General features: G+C 46.6%; 1 protein-coding gene across 2 annotated transcripts in view; it reads right to left on the reverse strand.

The window, feature by feature from the left end:
• The window catches only part of OSBP2 (oxysterol binding protein 2), a 137,167-nt gene extending 119,115 nt beyond the window's left edge, over positions 1 to 18,052 (reverse strand). For both annotated transcript variants that reach the window (XR_006416086.1, XM_044444239.1), the window contains exon 1: positions 17,751 to 18,052. Coding sequence is in view for 1 of the 2 variants with exons in the window: in XM_044444239.1 (XP_044300174.1) it covers positions 17,751 to 18,052 (302 nt within the window). In the remaining variant the exon portion in view is untranslated. The remainder of the gene's footprint in view (positions 1 to 17,750) is intronic.
• Positions 18,053 to 19,383: the final 1,331 nt, after the last annotated feature.

A 19,383-nucleotide genomic window follows, 5' to 3' on the forward strand; every position in this document is an offset into this window, starting at 1 on the left:
TGCAGGCTAAACATGAGTCAGCCGTGTGATGCAGTGGTCAAGAGGGCGAACGCCACCCTTGGTTGCATAGCCAGAAGTGTGGCTTCTAGATCAAGAGAGGTATTACTACCACTCTATACGACTCTGGTGCGCCCGCAACTGGAGTATTGTGCTCAGTTTTGGGCCCCTCATTACAGGAAGGATATAGCCAGGTTGGAGTCAGTGCAGCGGAGGGCCACAAGGTTGGTGGCCGGTTTGCAGGGGATGCCGTATGAGGCGAGACTGAGGGAACTGGGTCTCTTCAGCCTGGAGAAGAGGGGACTCCGAGGGGATCTGTTGGCGACATACAGGTATGTGAGGAGATGTCACATGCAGATGGGTAGAGACCTGTTCTCCCCCTGCAGAGGAAGGCAGGACGCGCTCCAACGGAACAAAGCTCAGGGAGCCAAGGTTTCGTTTGGATGCCAGGAAGCACTTCCTGACAGTCAGGACCCTGAGGGTGTGGAATTGGCTTCCCCGGGAGGTGGTTGAGGCCCCATTGGTGCGGGTGCTCAAGGATAGGCTGGATGTCCACATGGTGGGCACGTCGTGAGCGGAGCCGGTTGGTGCCGGAGGTCAGACTAGATGGCCCAGGAGACCCCTTCTGACTCGCTCTGTTTTCTACGTTTCTATGAACCAGACTATAACTCCCATCAGCCCATCCACAGGCTGTGGCATAAGGAATGGAAAGGCATCAAGAAGGGCACCGCTCCCTGCCCCAGCCTAATCCATTCAAGCACCATTTCATGCCCCGGGAGACCTTGGGCTCGCACTCTCCATCTTGTGCATTTCTGTCCAGTTCTAATGAAAGTATCACCTGATCAGGGATTCGGTTTTCTTTTTTCTTTTTAAAGGAATTTCAGGTTGCAGCACTGAAGGCAGCAACACTTAGCAAGCACAAATGACTTAAGTGCTGGTGTTCTGCCAGCAGCCCATAAAAATGTACTCTGTGATCCCGCAAGGCAGTACAAAAACACCCAACTCCGCTGACATGCCTTTGTGTTGTGATACAGCCCTGTCAATACCTGCATTACCAGGAGGTTATCTACAGATACAAGTGTGGGTATTTCGCTGTTCGATAACTAGATCTTACAGGCCTTTGTAACGCAGACGGCCAGCAGTCTCATCCTGAATCTGACAAGATTAAATAGACGTTTCATTTACTGCAGACCTTGTAACTCATTCAGTGCAAACTGTGAAACACAGGTTGCCCTGACACCGAACTTTAAGCTGGGACTGCTGAGAAGCTTGCTTTCCACTAACAGTCCATATGATGGTGCGTGTCGCCAGCTCAATCCTCACAAGGCAAGGCCACTAAGCAAAACAGGAAGTGTTTATTTAATATGCCATCTGGAGATCCTGGCTTGTTGTTCCAAGCCCAAGCCAGAATTGGTAAGCCAAGAACAAATTCTGCTTGGTAATCCTAGCTTGTAAATTATCAAGAAATCTGTCAATATGCTACTCTTGGCCCAGAGTCTGTGAGTAAATTCTGGTTTATCATTCACAGAAGACGTGGTCATTAAGCTCCCAGAACATGGGGCAAAGTCACCTCTCCCTGTCTTTCAAAAATCTATTCAAAAGCTTCCTGACTCCTTTGGGATAGTCCCCCTCGCACGCCTGAACCTAAGCATTTGTAACTGTCCCTCAACTTCCATCCCCTTTCTTTCTTGTCAAGTTATAAACTGTGAGCTTCTTGGAGCAGGGAAGGGTCCTTTTGTTCTGTGTAGAACAGCATTCACACTGATGACATTAAGCAGATAAAAGTAACTCCTGCCACCTGCAAAGCGAAGGTGACAACACTGGTCAGGTACACTCTGCTCACCTCTACACCCGCACTACATTTGCACACTATCTTCTTAAAGTTTCACATGAATCCAAGCTTTGCAATAAATAGCAAGACTGATCAATTGGAGAAAGAGGTAGGAAACCTATTTTGCCCCAGAAATATTTACAAATAGTTAAGTGACTCAACTGGGTCAGCCTTTTTAGATCTGTAACCTGAAATGTCAGATCTCCTTTGTTTTTAAGAGGCTACCGGCTTTTACATCTCATGAGTTCTGCACATCGGTGATGCCCATTTTTACTTAGCGCAGGGGCACGGCCCTTTCATCTCTGCAGCTTGAGGTCAATTCCACCTGTATTATTCCCATGAGCTGAGCTTTGGCAGCTTACACACAGGGGACATGAAGAACCTTTCCTGATGCGCTCCCGCTTCCGCACGCGCTTTGGAATGAAACCTCAGCATGATAATTTGGAACTCAACAGCACAGTTTGTTTCCAAACAAGACAAGAGCTGCCAAATTCAATCAGAGTATTGATTCTGGTTTCTGGCAGTGCAGAAAACAGGAAGGCGAGCCTGCAAAGGCCTCATCCCAAAGGCCTGCTGAGCAGACACGACGTGGCTCAACGGGAACACAGTAGGACACACATGTATGTGCCTTGAAATCCAGGCAGCCGGTGCTTAAGAACATTTTCAATGTTAAGTGTGTTAAGCCTTTCACTCGGCATTATATAAGCAGAATAAAGAGGGATTCCACTGCTTTTGCAACACTTTAAACACCATCTTCCAGAGATAATTGACAACTTATTCCCAGGCACAATATGCAGCTGGAAAGAACCGGAAATCTGTCTTGGCGCAAACACTTGTAAATGCATGAATTTTGCCAAACTTCTAGTCTAAATCCTGCAGAGAACACAAAGGCAAAAAGTAAACAAAATCAAAGCACCAAACCACAGCCGATCACAGCCACAAAGTGCAATCAACACTATCAGTTCTCGTAAACCCAGAAGCAACTGGCACAGCTATTGCAAATCCCATCATTCGATCTACAATTAATTTATAAACCACCCTTTAGTAAACATTTCCAGGGTAATTTGCATTACATAATAAACAGCAATAACTCATTGTCAAAAGGATTGGGAATAGCAGTGTATATAAAAGATTATTCTAGGTATCAAACAAGAACTATCTCAAGACTCATAAAAGCAGAGATTTGAACAAATATTCTCAAAGCATTGGTTTTATTGCAATAGAAAAGATACTTAACCATTTTATACCAATTACGAAGGTAAGTTAACAGCGCCAACTGTTTTGTGAATGACCACTGTTAATGTGGTTGCCATTATCAGTATTTGCTGTGTTTAATTTATGATTAAACCATTTATGATTCTTCCCCTCAAATGTACTATTTATAACCTAAAACTCCTAATACTTCCTGCATCCGATGGAGCAGATCATAGTCCTCAAAAGCCGCTTCCAGAAAAACACTCAACTCTTGGTTGTTTTTCTTGCAACTGATTTAACAGATCAGTCCATCTGGAAAACATTACCTGTGAAATAGTAACATTATTTTTAAACATTGTCATGGACAATGATTATTCATATCTCTATAGCTAGTTATATTTGCATAACTATGAATGATTAATTGAACACTCCTTGTGCTCATCTCTTATCCAGGTTCAGTCAGCACTTGTATTTTTAAGGCAGTTAAAAACAAAAGGGATGTGCAGAGCATGTTTCTACTGGCAACTCTGAGTCAAGCAGCAGACCAGTTCAAGAAGAAACATGGATTAATGGACTGACGGTAGCCAAATAACTCACAGTAAATTAACTGGCATCCCAACCCTACTCAAGCACGCACTAACCTTCAGATGAACTGAAGAGAAACAGACCTCTTGCCAGAAACATCCCTTGCACAGTTTGCTAAGTTGTAAGGAATTCGTCTCTCTCAGCTACTTGTTTGGACAAACAATGAGAAGACGTTCACCTGTATCAGTGATGGCGAACCTTTCAGAGACCGAGTGCCCACACTGCAATCTAGAACCCACTTATGTATCACAAAGTGTCAACACTGCAATAAAACCTGAATACTGAGGTTTTGGTTCAGAAAAAAAACAACTCATACATTAACATCTTTTGTCTTAAAAGAAAAACACAATAACAGAGAGAAAGCTGTTGCTGATCCCTTCCACGCTTCCGTTGGGATCTTCCACAAGGCACCCCATGGCGCTGCAAAGCCTTGACGCGTGGGGTCGGGTGGGGAGGGGGTCCCTGCCACGCGCCCCCTCCTCTCGCTTCGCAGCAGTTCCAGTCCCTTTTCCTCGTTTTGGCCCCTCCCCTCAGGAAACTCCTCTCTCCTCCTCCTCGCTCCAGCTGCTGCTGCTCCACCACCTCGACCCCACTGCTCACTCCCTTCGCCCAGATTCCCCGCCACCCCCCGGCACGGGAGCCTGCCCCGGGAGAGGGCGCACGGGCAGGAGGAAGGCGGCTGTGTGGCTGCGCCTGCGGCCACCAGCTCGACAAGGTGCTGCCACTGTGCCAGGAGGGCAGCCTGGGCGGCCGCTCACACGCTGCGGGCCGGGAGGAGGAGGAGGAGGAGGAGGAGGAGAAGGAGGAGGCAGGAGGAGGGCAGCGTCCTGGCGCTCGGCACGCCCGCTCACTGCTCGCCTGCTCCCTTCCTGGCGCACCTGCCGTAGCTGTCGCACCTGCCCCTGGCCACCTGTTGGACACCGCCTCTTGCAGCGAGTTGCGGCTAATGAGTGACGTGGTCGCCGGGCACCATGACTCTTTCCAAATATGTGCATGGCTGCTGGGGCGATGCTAGGCGACTTGGCTCACGTGCCATAGGCTGCCGTCACCGACCTATATCATCACGATATCACAAGGATATTTTGAAGTGGGCAATTGCAGGAACACACGTTGCAGGCAAAGGAGACCAGGTTCAATCCGTCGCATACCCCAGTCGACCTCGGAACCCCTCTAAAACGCTGGGGAACGACTGTCAATTGGTGTAGGCCAGGGGTGCGCTATTTTGGCTACCATTCCAAATAGCTCTCGCCAGCTGGTGAGAGTTGATGGGAGTTGACTGAAACATCTGGAGGGCTACAAGTTGCCAACCCCAAAGTAGCCCACACTGTGTGAGATCGCCAATGGTCTGACTCACTATAAACGAGTTTCCTATTTTCCTATGAAAGAATTTCCCATGCAAAGGTGTTTTATAGGCATGATGAACTACAGAAGATTTTCATCTACAACGCAACAGGAACTCTGACGCATCCTCTCAGGAGTAATTTGGGAAGCATGGGATAAAAGTAGGTTAAATATGTTTGTAGACTGGGACCCTTGAGATCGCCCCCTTATACAGTTAGATAACCAAGCAAGAAATCTTGCAGGAAAATTCCCCAGTGTATAATTACAGTTGCTAAGGCAACATTTTTATATTAATTTATGGGTACATAAACTGCATGACTAAAATTATACAAGTGTTCGCCCTGTTTTGTTTTGTTTTTTTCAGGCAGGAACATTCGCCACAAAACATGTATTACTGATTCATCATCACACTCACCAAAACGGTTTGTGTCAACACGAGTACGGTGCTCGCTGACATCCAGTAAGTGACCTGGAGTGAGGCAGTCCCTTTTGAGAAAAGGTTGCACAGACTGCCAAGGCAGGTCTAATTTCACCACACTGAAGTTGCAGACAGTTACTAAACGCACAGCTTTGTAGTTCTATACATTCGCCACACTCAATATAGGGAAACAAATACTTAATTTCCCATTTCACTACCATCATCACCACCGCCGTTTGTTGTTAAGTTGCAAGGTCGTGCCCGACCCACCACGACCCCATGGACAACATTCCTCCAAGCTCTCCTGTCCTCCATCGTCCCCCGGAGTCCACCCAACCCCACACCCACCGCCCCAGGGACCCCATCCAGCCACCTCCTCCTCTGCCTCTCTTCTCCTTTGCCGTCAATCGCTCCCAGCATCAGGACCTTCTCCAGTGAGTTGTTCCTTCTCACACCACCGCCACTGCATTTATTCCCCTTCTTTTTTTCCTACTGTGAGGAACCCAAAGGAGCTGACATAGCCACACTTTTTCCTCAAAATTCTGATATACTAAAAGAAAACACAGCTTTTAAAAAAGGAGGCCTGCACAATGAACAATCAGAGCCCTGTACTTCTGCCCTCACCCTGCACTCTCCAGATGTGCATTCCCAAAATACCAGAATTATCTGCAAGCAAACACATTGCCACTTATTCTTGTTCCATTTCTTTGTACAACTTCAGGCAAGGCAAACTTTCAAGCAGTTAAGCCTTTCACAGTTCAGAGGCTGCCTTTGAACTGATTTCACTTGATTCCCCCAACCATCCTATGTCTGTTTCTTGATTAGATCATGCGAAGAGATTCCTGGAAGGCCATCTACCTTGCTGGCCTAGTCAGTTACAAGCAGACCACTAGCAAAAACAGCATGCAGAATTTAAACTAGGGAAGATTATATTGCAAAGGTGGCAGGCCAAAATATTTCAATATGAGACATTTAACTGCCAAATATCTCTGCAACGTCCCTCAGCCCCCATACAAAGCCCCTTTGTAGTAGTTGTTCCCAGCTGACAAGACAAGGGCTGGTCACGTGAAAGGAGAATGAGCAGGGTTCTTAGCAACACATCAGGTCAAGCAACGACCCTTGTGGTCAATGGCCACCAAATGTCTTGAAGGGACATTGTTATACCAAAACATGCGGCTGAGTATAACCTTGAAATTCGTTGTTCCAAAAATGCAGCAAATAAAGTCAATTTTCCACAAATGTGTTTATTGTCCAAAGTATTATCTTCTATACATAACAAGTCCATTTTGACAAGATAGCAGTATTCTGGACTCTAGTGCAACATTCTTAACCAGGAGGAACAGCAGAGCTTTCCCCAAATAATATATCTTGGCAGAAGAAATCAGCCATGTCCACATCAGAGTCCAACATGTTCTTAAAATAACACAGAAGCACATCTCTGAGATTGAGAAATTTCATATCTATTTATTTATTTTATCTATTTGGGATATTTCTAGCCCATCCAATCACTTTCATCTCTGGACAGCTCATCCTATAATCTGATTACTTAAAATTCAAAATAGTAAACCAGAAAGACTGTATTATAGGACAAACAATATACAAGGAGAAAATGTGCATGTATAGCCCCCTAACACTGATAAGAGTAATTTGATTAGTCATGCATTCAACCTAATTTACATAGGATTATCTTAAATTTCTTGTCAAAATATTACTCCGTATCTTTTATTTTTACCTTGTATTTTTATATACATACATACAAATATATAAAAAGAAAATAGGAATCTGATCATTTCTATTGGATTATAACAGATGAAATTGATCTATTAGAACTTCAGATAAACTTTACTACTATAAACTTATATCAAATGGATCTCCGAATCATTGCATCAAGCACCTCTAAAGCAATTTCCTCCTTCAACTATTATTTTTAGCCCTTTTATTTCAAGTTACATCTCCAGTTTCTCTTATCAAGTCCTCCTTGTCAGATCAAAATGTCTACACTCAACCTTAGCAATGGAAGTTTCTCCCAAGCATCTATCAGCACCCAGGGTCCCACCTTTGCTTCTACCATGGCTTCTCTTTCTTTCATCAATTCATTTCAGCAAGTGACTTAATTCCTTCAACAATTTTAACAGTTTTATGGCCTGTCTAAATCTGGTCTGAAAAGCAACCACCTAGAAGTGTCAATATTTCTTGGTCTCCACCAATTGTTTCATTCCTCAGATCGACTAAGAACATTCAATATATTCTTTACATAGCACTTTATCCCAATGTGCTCCACACAAAATACACTAAGACAATTTAAACTACTACAGTAAGTACGATAACAATCTTAAAGTACAACATAACTACATAAATCCTCCCCTCACACCTTCCCCTGCCCAGCCCTCCTCTCCAGTCTGCATTATAAAGCCCCTGAAAAGGGCCCCCTCCCAAGTCTGCCTCAGCTTTTTCCAGAAATCTGCCACTGCTCCCAGGCGGGCCTTTGCTGGCTCTCCTACTGGCATCTCACAATTTCTCAGTTTGCTCAAGCAGTTCCACAGTTCTTTCTGTGAACTGCGCAATATACACGCACATGCTGATACTGTCGAGTATGATGGTGTAGAGGATGTGTAAAGTTACTTGCTTGTCAACATTTGGCACTTTGCTGGCTATAAATACGATCACAGCACATTCTTACATTCTTCCTGCAGCAAATATAGCCGCACTGGAGGATGCTGGCTGAATAGGCCGGAGACAGTTGGAGGAATTCGGCAAGGCCTGCAGGTGGCCCAAAGCGGATTTCTTATTTATTTTTATTTATTTAAAACATTTCTATGCTGCCCCATTCGCCAAAGCCTTGGGGTGGCTCACAACATAAAATTAAAATATAACACATTCAAAATATACAACAAATTAACAATATAAAATAACAATATAAAATAAGTCACCCTGGCCAGATAAGATAAGCAAATAATATTAACAATTAAAATGACGTTTAAATAAAAAGGTCTTCGCCTGGCGCTGAAAAACAAATAACGACGGCACCAGGCGGACCTCTCTGGGGAGCACATTCCATAGATTGGGCGCCACCGCAGAGAAAGCCCTCCTCCGAGTACTCACCCTCCTAATTTCCTTCACGGAGGGTTCCCGGAGAAGGGCCTCTCCCGCAGATCTCAAGGGGCGGGCGGACGGGCGTATATGGATGTAAGTGCTCCTTCAGGTAACCAGGACCCAAGCCATTTAGGGCTTTATAGGTCATCACCCACACCTTGAATTGGGCCCGGACTTCAATGGGAAGCCAGTGAAGCTGACGGAGGACTGGAGTCATGTGAACGTAACGCCCCGTCCCCGTCAGCAGCCTGGCAGCTCTATTTTGAACTAAGGCAGTTGCATGGAACTCCTCACAAAGCCAGTTTCTCTGGCTCCTTATTTCCGACGGCAAGCAGAGCTCCAAGCCCTGCTACTCATCCCACCCACATTATGCAGTGCGAGCGAATCGCGCATGCCCTTGTGCTAGAGACACTCCTAACAAGTGGCAGCCGGGCTGAAGCAGGGAGGGCAACAACTCCAGCCTTTGTTTTGCCCCCCCCCCCACCTCAATATGGAGCTGCTCAAACCCAGTAACACCATCAGTCCGGGGACAGAGCTGAAAATCAAAAACTTACAACAATTAACAACAGCAAGCAGGGAAGTGTCCAACAATAAACTGACAGAATTTAAACACAGATTGCCAGATAAATTGCATATTCGAGCCTGTAAGAAATCACTGCTCAAGTATGACCCACAGGGTGGAAAAGTCTTGTGAAACACAGAAGCAAGCGAGATGGAACCACTCAGGGGAGTGGCAGTAAAGCTCAGCCAATGCTCAGGTGTTCCGCCAGTTCTACTCCATAACCGGGTGGAAGAGACCAGGATCCCTTCCCATTTCCTTGGTAACAATTTATTTTACCATGCACTAAACTCTTTATAGCTGGAGGATGTTTTTCTGATGTTATTTTATATGGATTTTAACTTGTTTTATCTATGTTGTAAGCCGCCCCGAGGCTTCGGCGAATGGGGAGGCATAAAAATGTTTTAATAAATAAATAAATAAATAAATAAATAAATAAATAAATAAATACCCTTGAATTAAGTTCACATAATAGAAAGTCAAAGAAAATGAAAAGGTGCTGTTATGATTTAGCAGTGATCGTGCCTCCCAGAATCTATTAGCTAGAAATACAGACTTCTCACCTACCCTGTTACTTTTGCATCAATATCTAAGTTTCTGGAAATAAGCTGTTTACATTTATCATCCAGTTCAGAGAAAATTCATTCTCAAACCAGTATGCAGCCTCAACATTTAATGCTGGTAATCTGATTAGTAAGAAGGAGCTGTTCTCTCACACAGGAAAGATAGCTTGAGGCTCCTTTCTGTGTAATGGGACTTGATTTCCAATGCATCTGAAGTGCTGACCAGGAACAATTCTGCATGGCACATATCAGAAACTCTGCAGGGTGCAATATGAAGGCTAGCATTGTGTGAGGATTTTCATATGAAGCATCAATAGATGTTATCAAAGACTGTGGGTAAACTGGTACATTTTATTTGGATAAACAGTTTTCATTTTAAAAAATCCTCAATCATGTTCACGATTATTACCCGAACCTACCCACAAACCACTGGTATAACTAACCTAAGTGACAAATCTGTTAACCCTGGAAAAACAGAAAACAGCGATAGTCTTCACCCAGAAAGCCTCCCTAGTCATGTGACAAGTCTGAGATGCAGTGAAATCAAATGGAAGAATTCCACAAAATCCGTGATAAGGTAGCAGGAATCGTACAGCAGAGGGAAAAGATCCACTGACTACAGTTTCCCATTATCCCACAACAGAAACAGAAAGATGCCAATGCCCTCCACCACCTCTTGCATTCCTTTAAGTTCACACACACCCTTGGCTGTGAACGAGGAGCAAAGCCCTGCTTGCTCCTGCAAGTGCAATCACCTCATGATGACTCCTCCAAAAGCACTTCAGCTCCAGCAGCGAAGCAGATCAGCATTCAACCCCATTACCACCGAGAGAATTCAGCTGTGGCTGCCACAGGAAGCAGAGTCTGCTCTTTGAGATGTGTTGAGGTATTTAAAGTTCAATGGATGAATCTGAACCTTTGCACGGCCTTGCAGCATGGCCCAGAGGAGGGGGCGACACTTAAAACCAACTGGCAATACTATTCTAGTCGCAAAAAGTTATGCCCAACACTACTCTCCCAAAGCTTAGTCTCACTCATAGCAGTGTCAGGAGCAGCTCCCCAAGTTCAGGGTGTGGTTAGACAGGATATCCTCACTGAGGGGACCGCTCAGTGGGAGGCAGCTGGGCTTAATAGCTGGTGTTCTAAAGGGCAGGGCACCACTCCCCAACCAGGTACCTCACAGATGTGTGGGACTACAGTTCCCTTTGCCCCCGGACAGTATGAGCAATGATCCTGCTGGCTGGGTGTGAAGGGAACTGCAGACCAAGACATCTGAAGGATGCCCAGCTCGAGCATGCTGTTAATTCTTATTTGCAGTATTTTTACCCTGCTCTTTGGCCAAAATAGGCTCTCCAGAGCAGCTTACAAAGGTTAATAATGGGGCAGTCCCCAGCCTCAGGTTAATACACTAAACCAGCAGTTCCCAAACTGTGTTCTGTAGAACCCCAGGGTTCCACAAATGCCTCGTAGGGGCTCTGCAAAAAATCTCAAAAATCAAATTGAAAACAGATTTTAAAATGAAACCACATGAGGCCAACTATTTGATTGTCATTGGCATCCAAGCAGCAAACAAGGAAATGCATCAAGTCATTTGGTTCTGAGGACTCTATTGCATAATGTTGGGAATAATCAAAAGAATTCCTTTGGGATCTGACCATATAGCTGCTTTATTAATTCACTATATTTAAAAGGTTTTCTCTTTACTTCCAAACCTACAATGTTATGCAAAGCACTCAGGCAGTAAGAGCAGATGAAAGAAGGAAGAACGTTGTGGGTTCACAATGCTTAGCAAAAATCAGGGATAGAGTTAGGATTCGGTGGGGCAAATGTCTTCAGAAAGGTTCCATGACCAAAAATGGTTTGGGAACCATTGCTCTAAACAACATAAAAGGAAAAGAGAAAAAGCAAGACTCAGTTACTCACTTTCAAAGTTCTTATAGGTGCTCTTTTATTTACTATTTAAGCAGCTTCTATACTCTTTGGAATTCCAAATGGATATAAAAACATTAACAGAAATCAGTAGAAAACAAATAATGCATAACAAAAGCAGTAGAACAGAACAGTGTCACTTTCAATTATGAATCAAGAATGCCCAAGGAAATGAATGTATTTTCAAGAGCTGCTTCAAACTCCATTTTCTGTCTCTCAAACCACATTTGGGGGAACAGTCCAGAGGGTGGATGCGACTACCAATAAAATTGGCTTTCGTGCTGTTACCTTATGACCCACTGCAAAATGTCATCACTCACAATATCCAAAGGTCACAGACTGGATGTTTAAAAGACTTCACTGTGTTGGTTTAATGGTCAGGGTGATAAATTTCAGATGTTGAATACTAAATACTTGATATTGGGGGCATACAAGTAAGGAGATACGTGTCTATTCCATGCTGCACTAATGGAGACAGAACCATAATGTCCACATGGTGGGCATGTCGTGAGCGGACCCGGCTGGTGCCAGAGGTCAGACTAGATGGCCCAGGAGGCCCCTTCTGACTCGTGCTGTTTCTACATTTCTATAATGCTATTAAGTCCAGGGGCTATTTCACAGTTTAGGAGGCGCCTAATACCTTAAGTGCTGGACTGGCCCACAGTAAGTAGGACTGAATCTATGGGTTGGCCAAGCCTCAATTCTGGAAGGTACAAAATATGTGAGTAAGGCAGGGTCCACTGTTCTCAGCACGGTGGTGGGGGAAGAAGGCAAACTGTGCATCAAGGCAGAAGAGTGACAACGAAGCTGACCAAGAAATGCAGCAAGGGCGAAGCTTGCAAGTCACGGGATGGCCAGTACCAGCCAATTGCCTTTCCTACCAACCATCTCTGCCCACAAAATCCATTTAGCAAGACAAGATTGTTTCTGATACTTCTGTGATTTTCTCAAGGCCAGCCATGTGCTTTTCCTTTCATTATAAACCACTTTGCTGCCTGCTCCATTCGAGCGGCTGCTGCCACCATCTCTAAAGCTTAACATGGTCTTCAGGTCAGCCTCTCTTGGAGAGCACCTCCTCTGACATGCATCTTCTGATGGGGCCCTGCTCTGCGAGGCAAAGTTGACCTCAGCAAGAGAAACCACTATGGTGCCAGCACCCAGCTGTGAAACACTCTCAGTCCACAAGGTCTGTATCGCACGCCCCTGGCTAGTTTTCCAAAAACAGGTTAAGGTTTCCCTTTCCTCCTAGGCCTCTTCATTCAAAGCTTTCTGCTGCTTATGCACACATCTTAGGAGTGATGTTTTCAGTACCGGCATGTTTTCATTCCAGTGTACTATTTCCATGGTCACGTTACTATTGCTACCTGCCAGCAGGTGAGCGCCAGCTCCCCAACAGCCATCCATGCACCAGAGCACCCTCCTTATGGATTCCCATCTCAACCTAGTTTAGGATATGACAGACACTGTTGGAAAAGGACATGCTGCCTTTGAAGAGTCAAGTCTGTAAGAAATTGCTCCGCAACAAAGACCTGCCGCACCTGTGGAAAGAGAATCAGAGCACGTGAACCTCAAAATCCAGCTTGAGGTGAACCACAGAAAATACTACGGAACAAGACCAAGCACTGGCCACACAAAGAACCATTTTAATAGGATTGTGTATAATATTTTCAAGTTGTTTTCATACTTGCTACTTATGCACTATTTATCCAGATATCTGAGGAAAGTACCAGTTATGTGAGCCTAACTCATGACCCTTAAAGACCAAATGCACAGAGTAAGTCCGAAGGTCATAAATGGAAGGTTTTGTCCCATAGCACCTGAAATATAGTTAAGAGCGCAATTGCCAACCTGAATTTAAAAAACAAGAACAAAAACTATCCATCAGTCTGGAAGAAACCAAGCACAGCACAAAGGTTATTGAGAAAGCAATGCTGAACATTTATTCCTTTCAGCTCTAAGATTATAAAAGGATGCACAGATACGTGTTGCCCCTTATGAGAACAATGTTAGTTCATAGAAACAGGCCACTATTTATTTATTTATAATATTTGAGAATGTTTGCGAATGAGTGACTGAGTCGCTCAAAAACTACTCTGAAAATGAATTACACTGGATGATGCGTGTTTTACCAGAGAAACCAAAGAGTTTTAGATCAAACACCCACTTTGGAGCAGTTGTGTCTGAAAGAGGTCTTGACAGTCTCTCTCCAACACATAATTATGCAGGAAGAGTAACTAAACTGAAAACAGTGCCTGTGCAGAGACAGGGATCCAAATGTCCTATGGCATCTCTTGCGCAAAAAAGATGCTTCAGTATGTTATATAGTTGGCTGGTTCAGATAAAAACTGAAGGTGACACACCAGTCCAGGTGGTTATTGTAGAAGAGCGTGCCGGTGGGTTGTTTGCTCTACTGAACGATGCTGAAATCACTGAGATGTTGCAGGACTGAGCAGAGCACTCTTTTCCCACTGAAAAGAGCCTATCCCAATCCAGGAATCAAGTGAGCCGGCTAGAATGCACCTGGTGGCCGGTGAGGTGTTGCTTGGACAACCTGGAGGGGATGGGAAGCTGAAGCCCACAAAGGCCTTCAACCAAGCCTCGGGGCATGTGGTCACCGCCCAAAAAGGGTTGGGGGGCTTGTGTGAAGAAGGCAACCGTTGCACATCCCAGAATGGTACCTGTGATGGTGCCTAGAGCCAAAGTGGCTCCTACGTGAAAAACAGTAAAGATCACAGGGTAGATTTAAGTAGTTAGCTCTTCGACTGCAATCTTAGCCTGAATCCCTTTCCTGGCCTTGTGCAGACTTTTAGTTAAACCACTGTTCAAGTTGACACGAGGCAGCCGTAAGGACAGGTGATGCCCATGTCCGCTATTGTGAAGGTGTGTTAGTTGTTAAATATCATTCAGTGACCGTAAGCGTACATTTTAAGATTTTCTTTTGAAACTAGGTTATCTGAACAAAATATAAATTATTAAACAGCCTATGCTGAACCTCTTAGGAGTGAATCATGCCTAAATTCGCTACGTAAAAAGGGGGAAATCATGGGGAAGATACAGGATTTAACAAAAGGTAATCAGTTACTTCTCTTATTCGGACTTCCTACAAGACGCAAACCTTGGATTATAGAGGCAGCAGTCAAAACAGGGTCCTTTCGTGTTTTATCACGGTGATCCACCAAGCCCGTACAATGCCTGTCACCTGAGCTCTGCTATGGTTCATTCTCAAATTGTGAAGAATTATGACTGCCAAGGAGCAGTCTTTTCCATTCTATCTCATGGAATAACACTTCGGCTTTTGTTACATCAACCATGTGCATACTTAGCCACAACCTTACTTGAAGGCTAAGACTACAATGCCATCCACACTTCTTTGGAAGCAAGTCGTCATGAGCAATCTTACAGTGCAATCATGTACAGGCCTACTCAAAAATAAGTTCAGGTGTTTTGATGCGACTTTCTCCCAGTCTTGGAAAGGGAGAGACTAACAGAATTCTGCCTGTTCTAGGCAGGTACTCTGCATGTAGACTACCTAACCAAAGGTTTGGAATAGATCTTTAGGATTTATAAAGGCTTTATTTAGTTGCAACCAGCATGTTATAGAGGCCAGTTGATAGACATACTTATGGAGAAAACATATAAATCTTCCAATATGAAGACTGATTTAAACTGGTCTTTTCTGATTTAATTGCCTTAATTTCATTCAATCGACAGCGCATGAAAGCAGATGAGCTTGCAATCAGTCCAGATCAAAGGAAGAGAGAGTGTGTGTGTGTGGGCACATGTGCCACACGCACAAGGACTGTTTGTAATGGGGAGTGAGGAAGAGGAGACACCACACGAAATCCAGTAATCTTTCCAAGAAGGCGGTGGGGGGGGCTGAGCAACTGAGGTCATTCGTGTGCCTTCATCTGCCCAAATGCCCAGAACGCTGGACTGGGAGGTGCCACTCGGGCTGGACCCCAACATGCAGGCCTGGGACCCCAGGGCGAAGGAGGGCCCCCTCAAATCCTTAGAGAAGCAGCTGAGGCAACCGCAACTCCTCCCCTTGGGCTGGGCATTTGGGCCACAGCAGCCAGCTAGGGCATAGGAAAGAGCCACAGCAGCCACCCAGGGCAGCAACTCCACCACACTGTCACATTCTCTCTGCCCATTCAGATCAGGAACATACGAGCCAATCCAGGGTTCCCTCTCAAGGGAGCTGTCCTCTCACACACACCCCCAGCGCTACCTGCTTGTTTGTACCCCCCATGAACAGCAGTTTCTGATTGGTTCAGGGAGCGGTTAATCAAAGGCATTTTCTATTACATTGCATTTATATCCCACTTTTTTTCCTCTTGTGAGGAACCCAGGGCAGCATGCTCCATTTTGTCCTAGGCACCACGACCCTGTGAAGGAGGTTAGGCTCAGCACAAGTGACTGGCCCAAGTCACCCAGGCAGCTTCAGGGCTGAGTGGAGACCAGAACCTGGACCTCCCAGGTCCCCAGTCCAACTCTCTCACCTCGACTCTCTGTAACGAGCGGGACAGCACAGTGCGATTTGAAATGGTGCAGCTTCCCTCTAGCATGGCAAGAGAAGGCGTGGCTGCCACCCAGGTGAAATGAAGGCACACTCGGGTTCACTGACAAGGACAGCCTGCTCAGAGGAAATACCTTACCCCAGGCCCTCTCAAGCCTTGCAACATTTCTGGCTCAACTCACATGGAGCTAACCTGACCCCAGAAAAGTAGATGTAACAGTTAAACTAGGTCTGAAGCAGTAAAAGAGCCTTTCCTGGCATTGCTTTTATTGCATGAGGGATCTTCCAGCAACTTGAAAGGTTGCAGTGCAGAACTCCCACACCACCTGTCAAGCATCAATCCCCTTGCCAGAGCCTTCTTATAGTACAAGAATCCCCGATTAGGTATAGCAAGTAGCATTACTAGTATGAGTAAAAGCACTGTTCTCCCTTTAAGAAGGAAACAGACACAGTATTACCTCTGACCATGTACAATCCTGCTCTCAGCATGCATACAAGTGGGGTGCTTCTGGAACTGGCTTTTATCATGCAACTAAGTGTCCCTGAACACAGAACTGTATTTGGGGGTGAAAGGAACCATTTCTAACTCTCCAGTTCGTTCAATGTGTCATTGATTTTTTAATTACAAAAAGCATTAAGACAGAAGGGGTCACAATGCCCTTTGATTTATAGATCTGGGCTTCTCCATCTGGAAGCACCCTCACGCTCTATACAGACAGGGGAAAGAATGACTGATCACAGCCTCCGGCTGATGGCTTCCAAACCATTTTTGCTCCAGGTGCTTTTGACTATGTAGTCTTTCACCCCAAAACCTTGTTAGCCTGGTTTTGCTACAAACACACCCACAAATGAAGTCTGGAATTGAGTCCAAACATATTTGCAAGGATTGCCTCATTCATTCTTCTCTCCTTCTTTGTTTTGCTACCCTACCATCCCCAGCTGAAGCACAAATTACAACCCTCTTGCAACAGGGACTTGTCACTTCTTTGTTGGCTGCTCTGCAGCACTTTGAAAGATAGCAGAATCCCCCCCATGAAACTTTAAAGCACTCTGCTGCCTAGCTGTGCAGCCATCCAAGCTGCACTCAGAGTAGCCAAAGGAGGATCCATCACCACGTGGCTCACTGTCACTGCGCAACACCCTTTCCTCCACTCTTACAACTCCATAGTAGCACTGACCTGATTACAACAATTCCCTAACAAAGAGTTACAGGGAGGGGAAGAAGCACAGACAGGTAGACCTGGTTGCTGCAAGTAGATTTTGTGCAGGCGATCCTGTTTTCCAGCCAATCTTTGCAGGCAGCTGAGCCCCCGCACTCCGCTAGTCCCTCGTCTCTCTGACCTCACCTCCCCAGCGACCACCACCCACCCTTCGGATGCCCTCATTCCCACAGTGCTTCTAATAGTCGAGCATACACCGAATCCCTCCTGTCTGCCTAAGTACCCCAGCTATTCCCCAACCTGGCGCCCTCCTGGACTGCAAGGCCCAGTGTTCCCAGCCAGCGCGGCCAATAGCCCCATGTAACCACCAGGAAGGCACCAGATGAACTCCGCGACCTTCGTCTCCGCGGCAGCCGCCCAGCACGTCAGCTCTGGCCGCACCGTGCAGCCGCTCGCAAGGCGCCTGCAAGAACCGCTTCCTTTATTTTTATGCCATTCCCCAGCCCAGCAGGCAAGCAAGCAACGCCGCGGGGGGGGGGGGGGCGCCCCTGGCTACCACGGTACCTGTAGTAGCTGAGCAGCCCGTTGCTCAGCACGAACCAGCGGCGCTGGTACCCCTTCAAGTAGTTGGTCCACTTGAACAGCCAACCCTTGTAGGTGTCGGAGCCGGGCCCGAGGGAGGAGGCGACGGCGACGGCGGCGGAGCCCTCGACCGCGGCGGCGGCCACCGTCAGGCTCATGGCGACCAGCACCGGCCGCGCCGGCGGCGGCGGCGGCTGCTTGCAGGCCAGGCAGGGGACGGCGCCGAGCAGGGAGACCAGCCCGCGGGAGCCGGCGCTGCACAGCTGCGCGGCCGCCTTCCCCATAGGCGACGCCGCAGCGCCCGCCCGCTCCTGCCTCGGGCTGCCTCCGGTCCGCTCTGCCGCCAGCGCTGAGGAGGGGGCGGGGCCGCTGCGGAGCACGTGACCGGGCGCCACGCCCCCGCTGCTTGGGCATAGGGCGTCCCTTCCCGGAGGGGCGGGACGTGACGAGACGAGACGCGAGGAGAGAGCGGCGGCTCTCCGCGCCGCGCGGGAGATGGGAGGGCGGCTCGTGTCACGTGCCCGCGCCTCGGCGGCCCTCTGGCGGCGGGGAGTGGAGGCGCTCCCGCCGGGTGCGGGGCGGCGTGCGGGCTGGATCCCGCTGGGCTAGCAGGCCGTGGCTTGTCAGCCGCGCGCAACCCATGGCTTGGTGGCTGGGTTCAGACTGTGCAATAGCCCACAGTTCCAATAGCCCACATGCAATGCACCTACTCCCCCAGTTAAGAGCGGTTCCGTTCCTGAAGTGGTCTTTAATTTGTGTGCAAGTTGGATCATGTATATAAAAAGCATGAAAAACACTTAAGAAACACTTCCGTATACGCTAAAATATCTTAAACCCAACACAGCTTTCAATGATGATGATAATGCAGTAATAATAAAGTATCTATAGCTATTGCAGGGACTGCTGAACAACTACAGATGCTGCTTTCATATTGACCAACTGAGCACATGGAAGTAATGATATTTAAGCAACATAATAAAATGAAACAGTACGGTTTCCATTTACATGGGCTAAGACGACCTCCCTTGACCAGGAAGCTCACTGGAGCTCTAAGCTCTTATGTGTATTTGGACAGAAAAGTCTTGCAGGTCCCAGCATTCCCCAGTCAGCCTGTCTTGGGGAATGTTGGGAATTGTAGGAAAAATTTCTAATCATGCCTAGGCTTGAACCCTGGGTGACTTTGGGTAAGTCACTAACTTTCTGTCTAACCCACCTCACAAGGCTGTGATGAAGATACAGGCTGTGATGAGCGGCAGCTATGAGGAAAGGATAGCTGTGGACATAACAAAGAATTTCGGCAGCGGTGCAGCTTGAGCTGGCCCTTGAGATGAAGCAAAGCACCTCCGCACACCCATGCTGGTCCACCGAGCCTGAAGCTGCTAGGTGGCCTGATCTTATTTTGAAAAACTTGTATAGTTGGAGAGCAGCCAGTCGTGCATGCATGTGGCCATTCGCTGTCCCATGCAAAATGGTTACTGGGCTGCAAACTGGCCTCCATCCCACACTCTTCAGATGGCCAGATGCAATCGAAGAGAAAGCTCCTGCACTCTTAATAGTTGTCCAGAAAAGGGCATAATAGGAGGTGTAGTTTACATGACAAACTTCCCTGCTCTTG

The sequence above is a fragment of the Varanus komodoensis genome, unplaced genomic scaffold (genome assembly GCF_004798865.1).
Source record: "Varanus komodoensis strain SLA01 unplaced genomic scaffold, ASM479886v1 scaffold44_3, whole genome shotgun sequence".
Taxonomy (NCBI): Eukaryota; Metazoa; Chordata; class Lepidosauria; order Squamata; family Varanidae; genus Varanus; species Varanus komodoensis.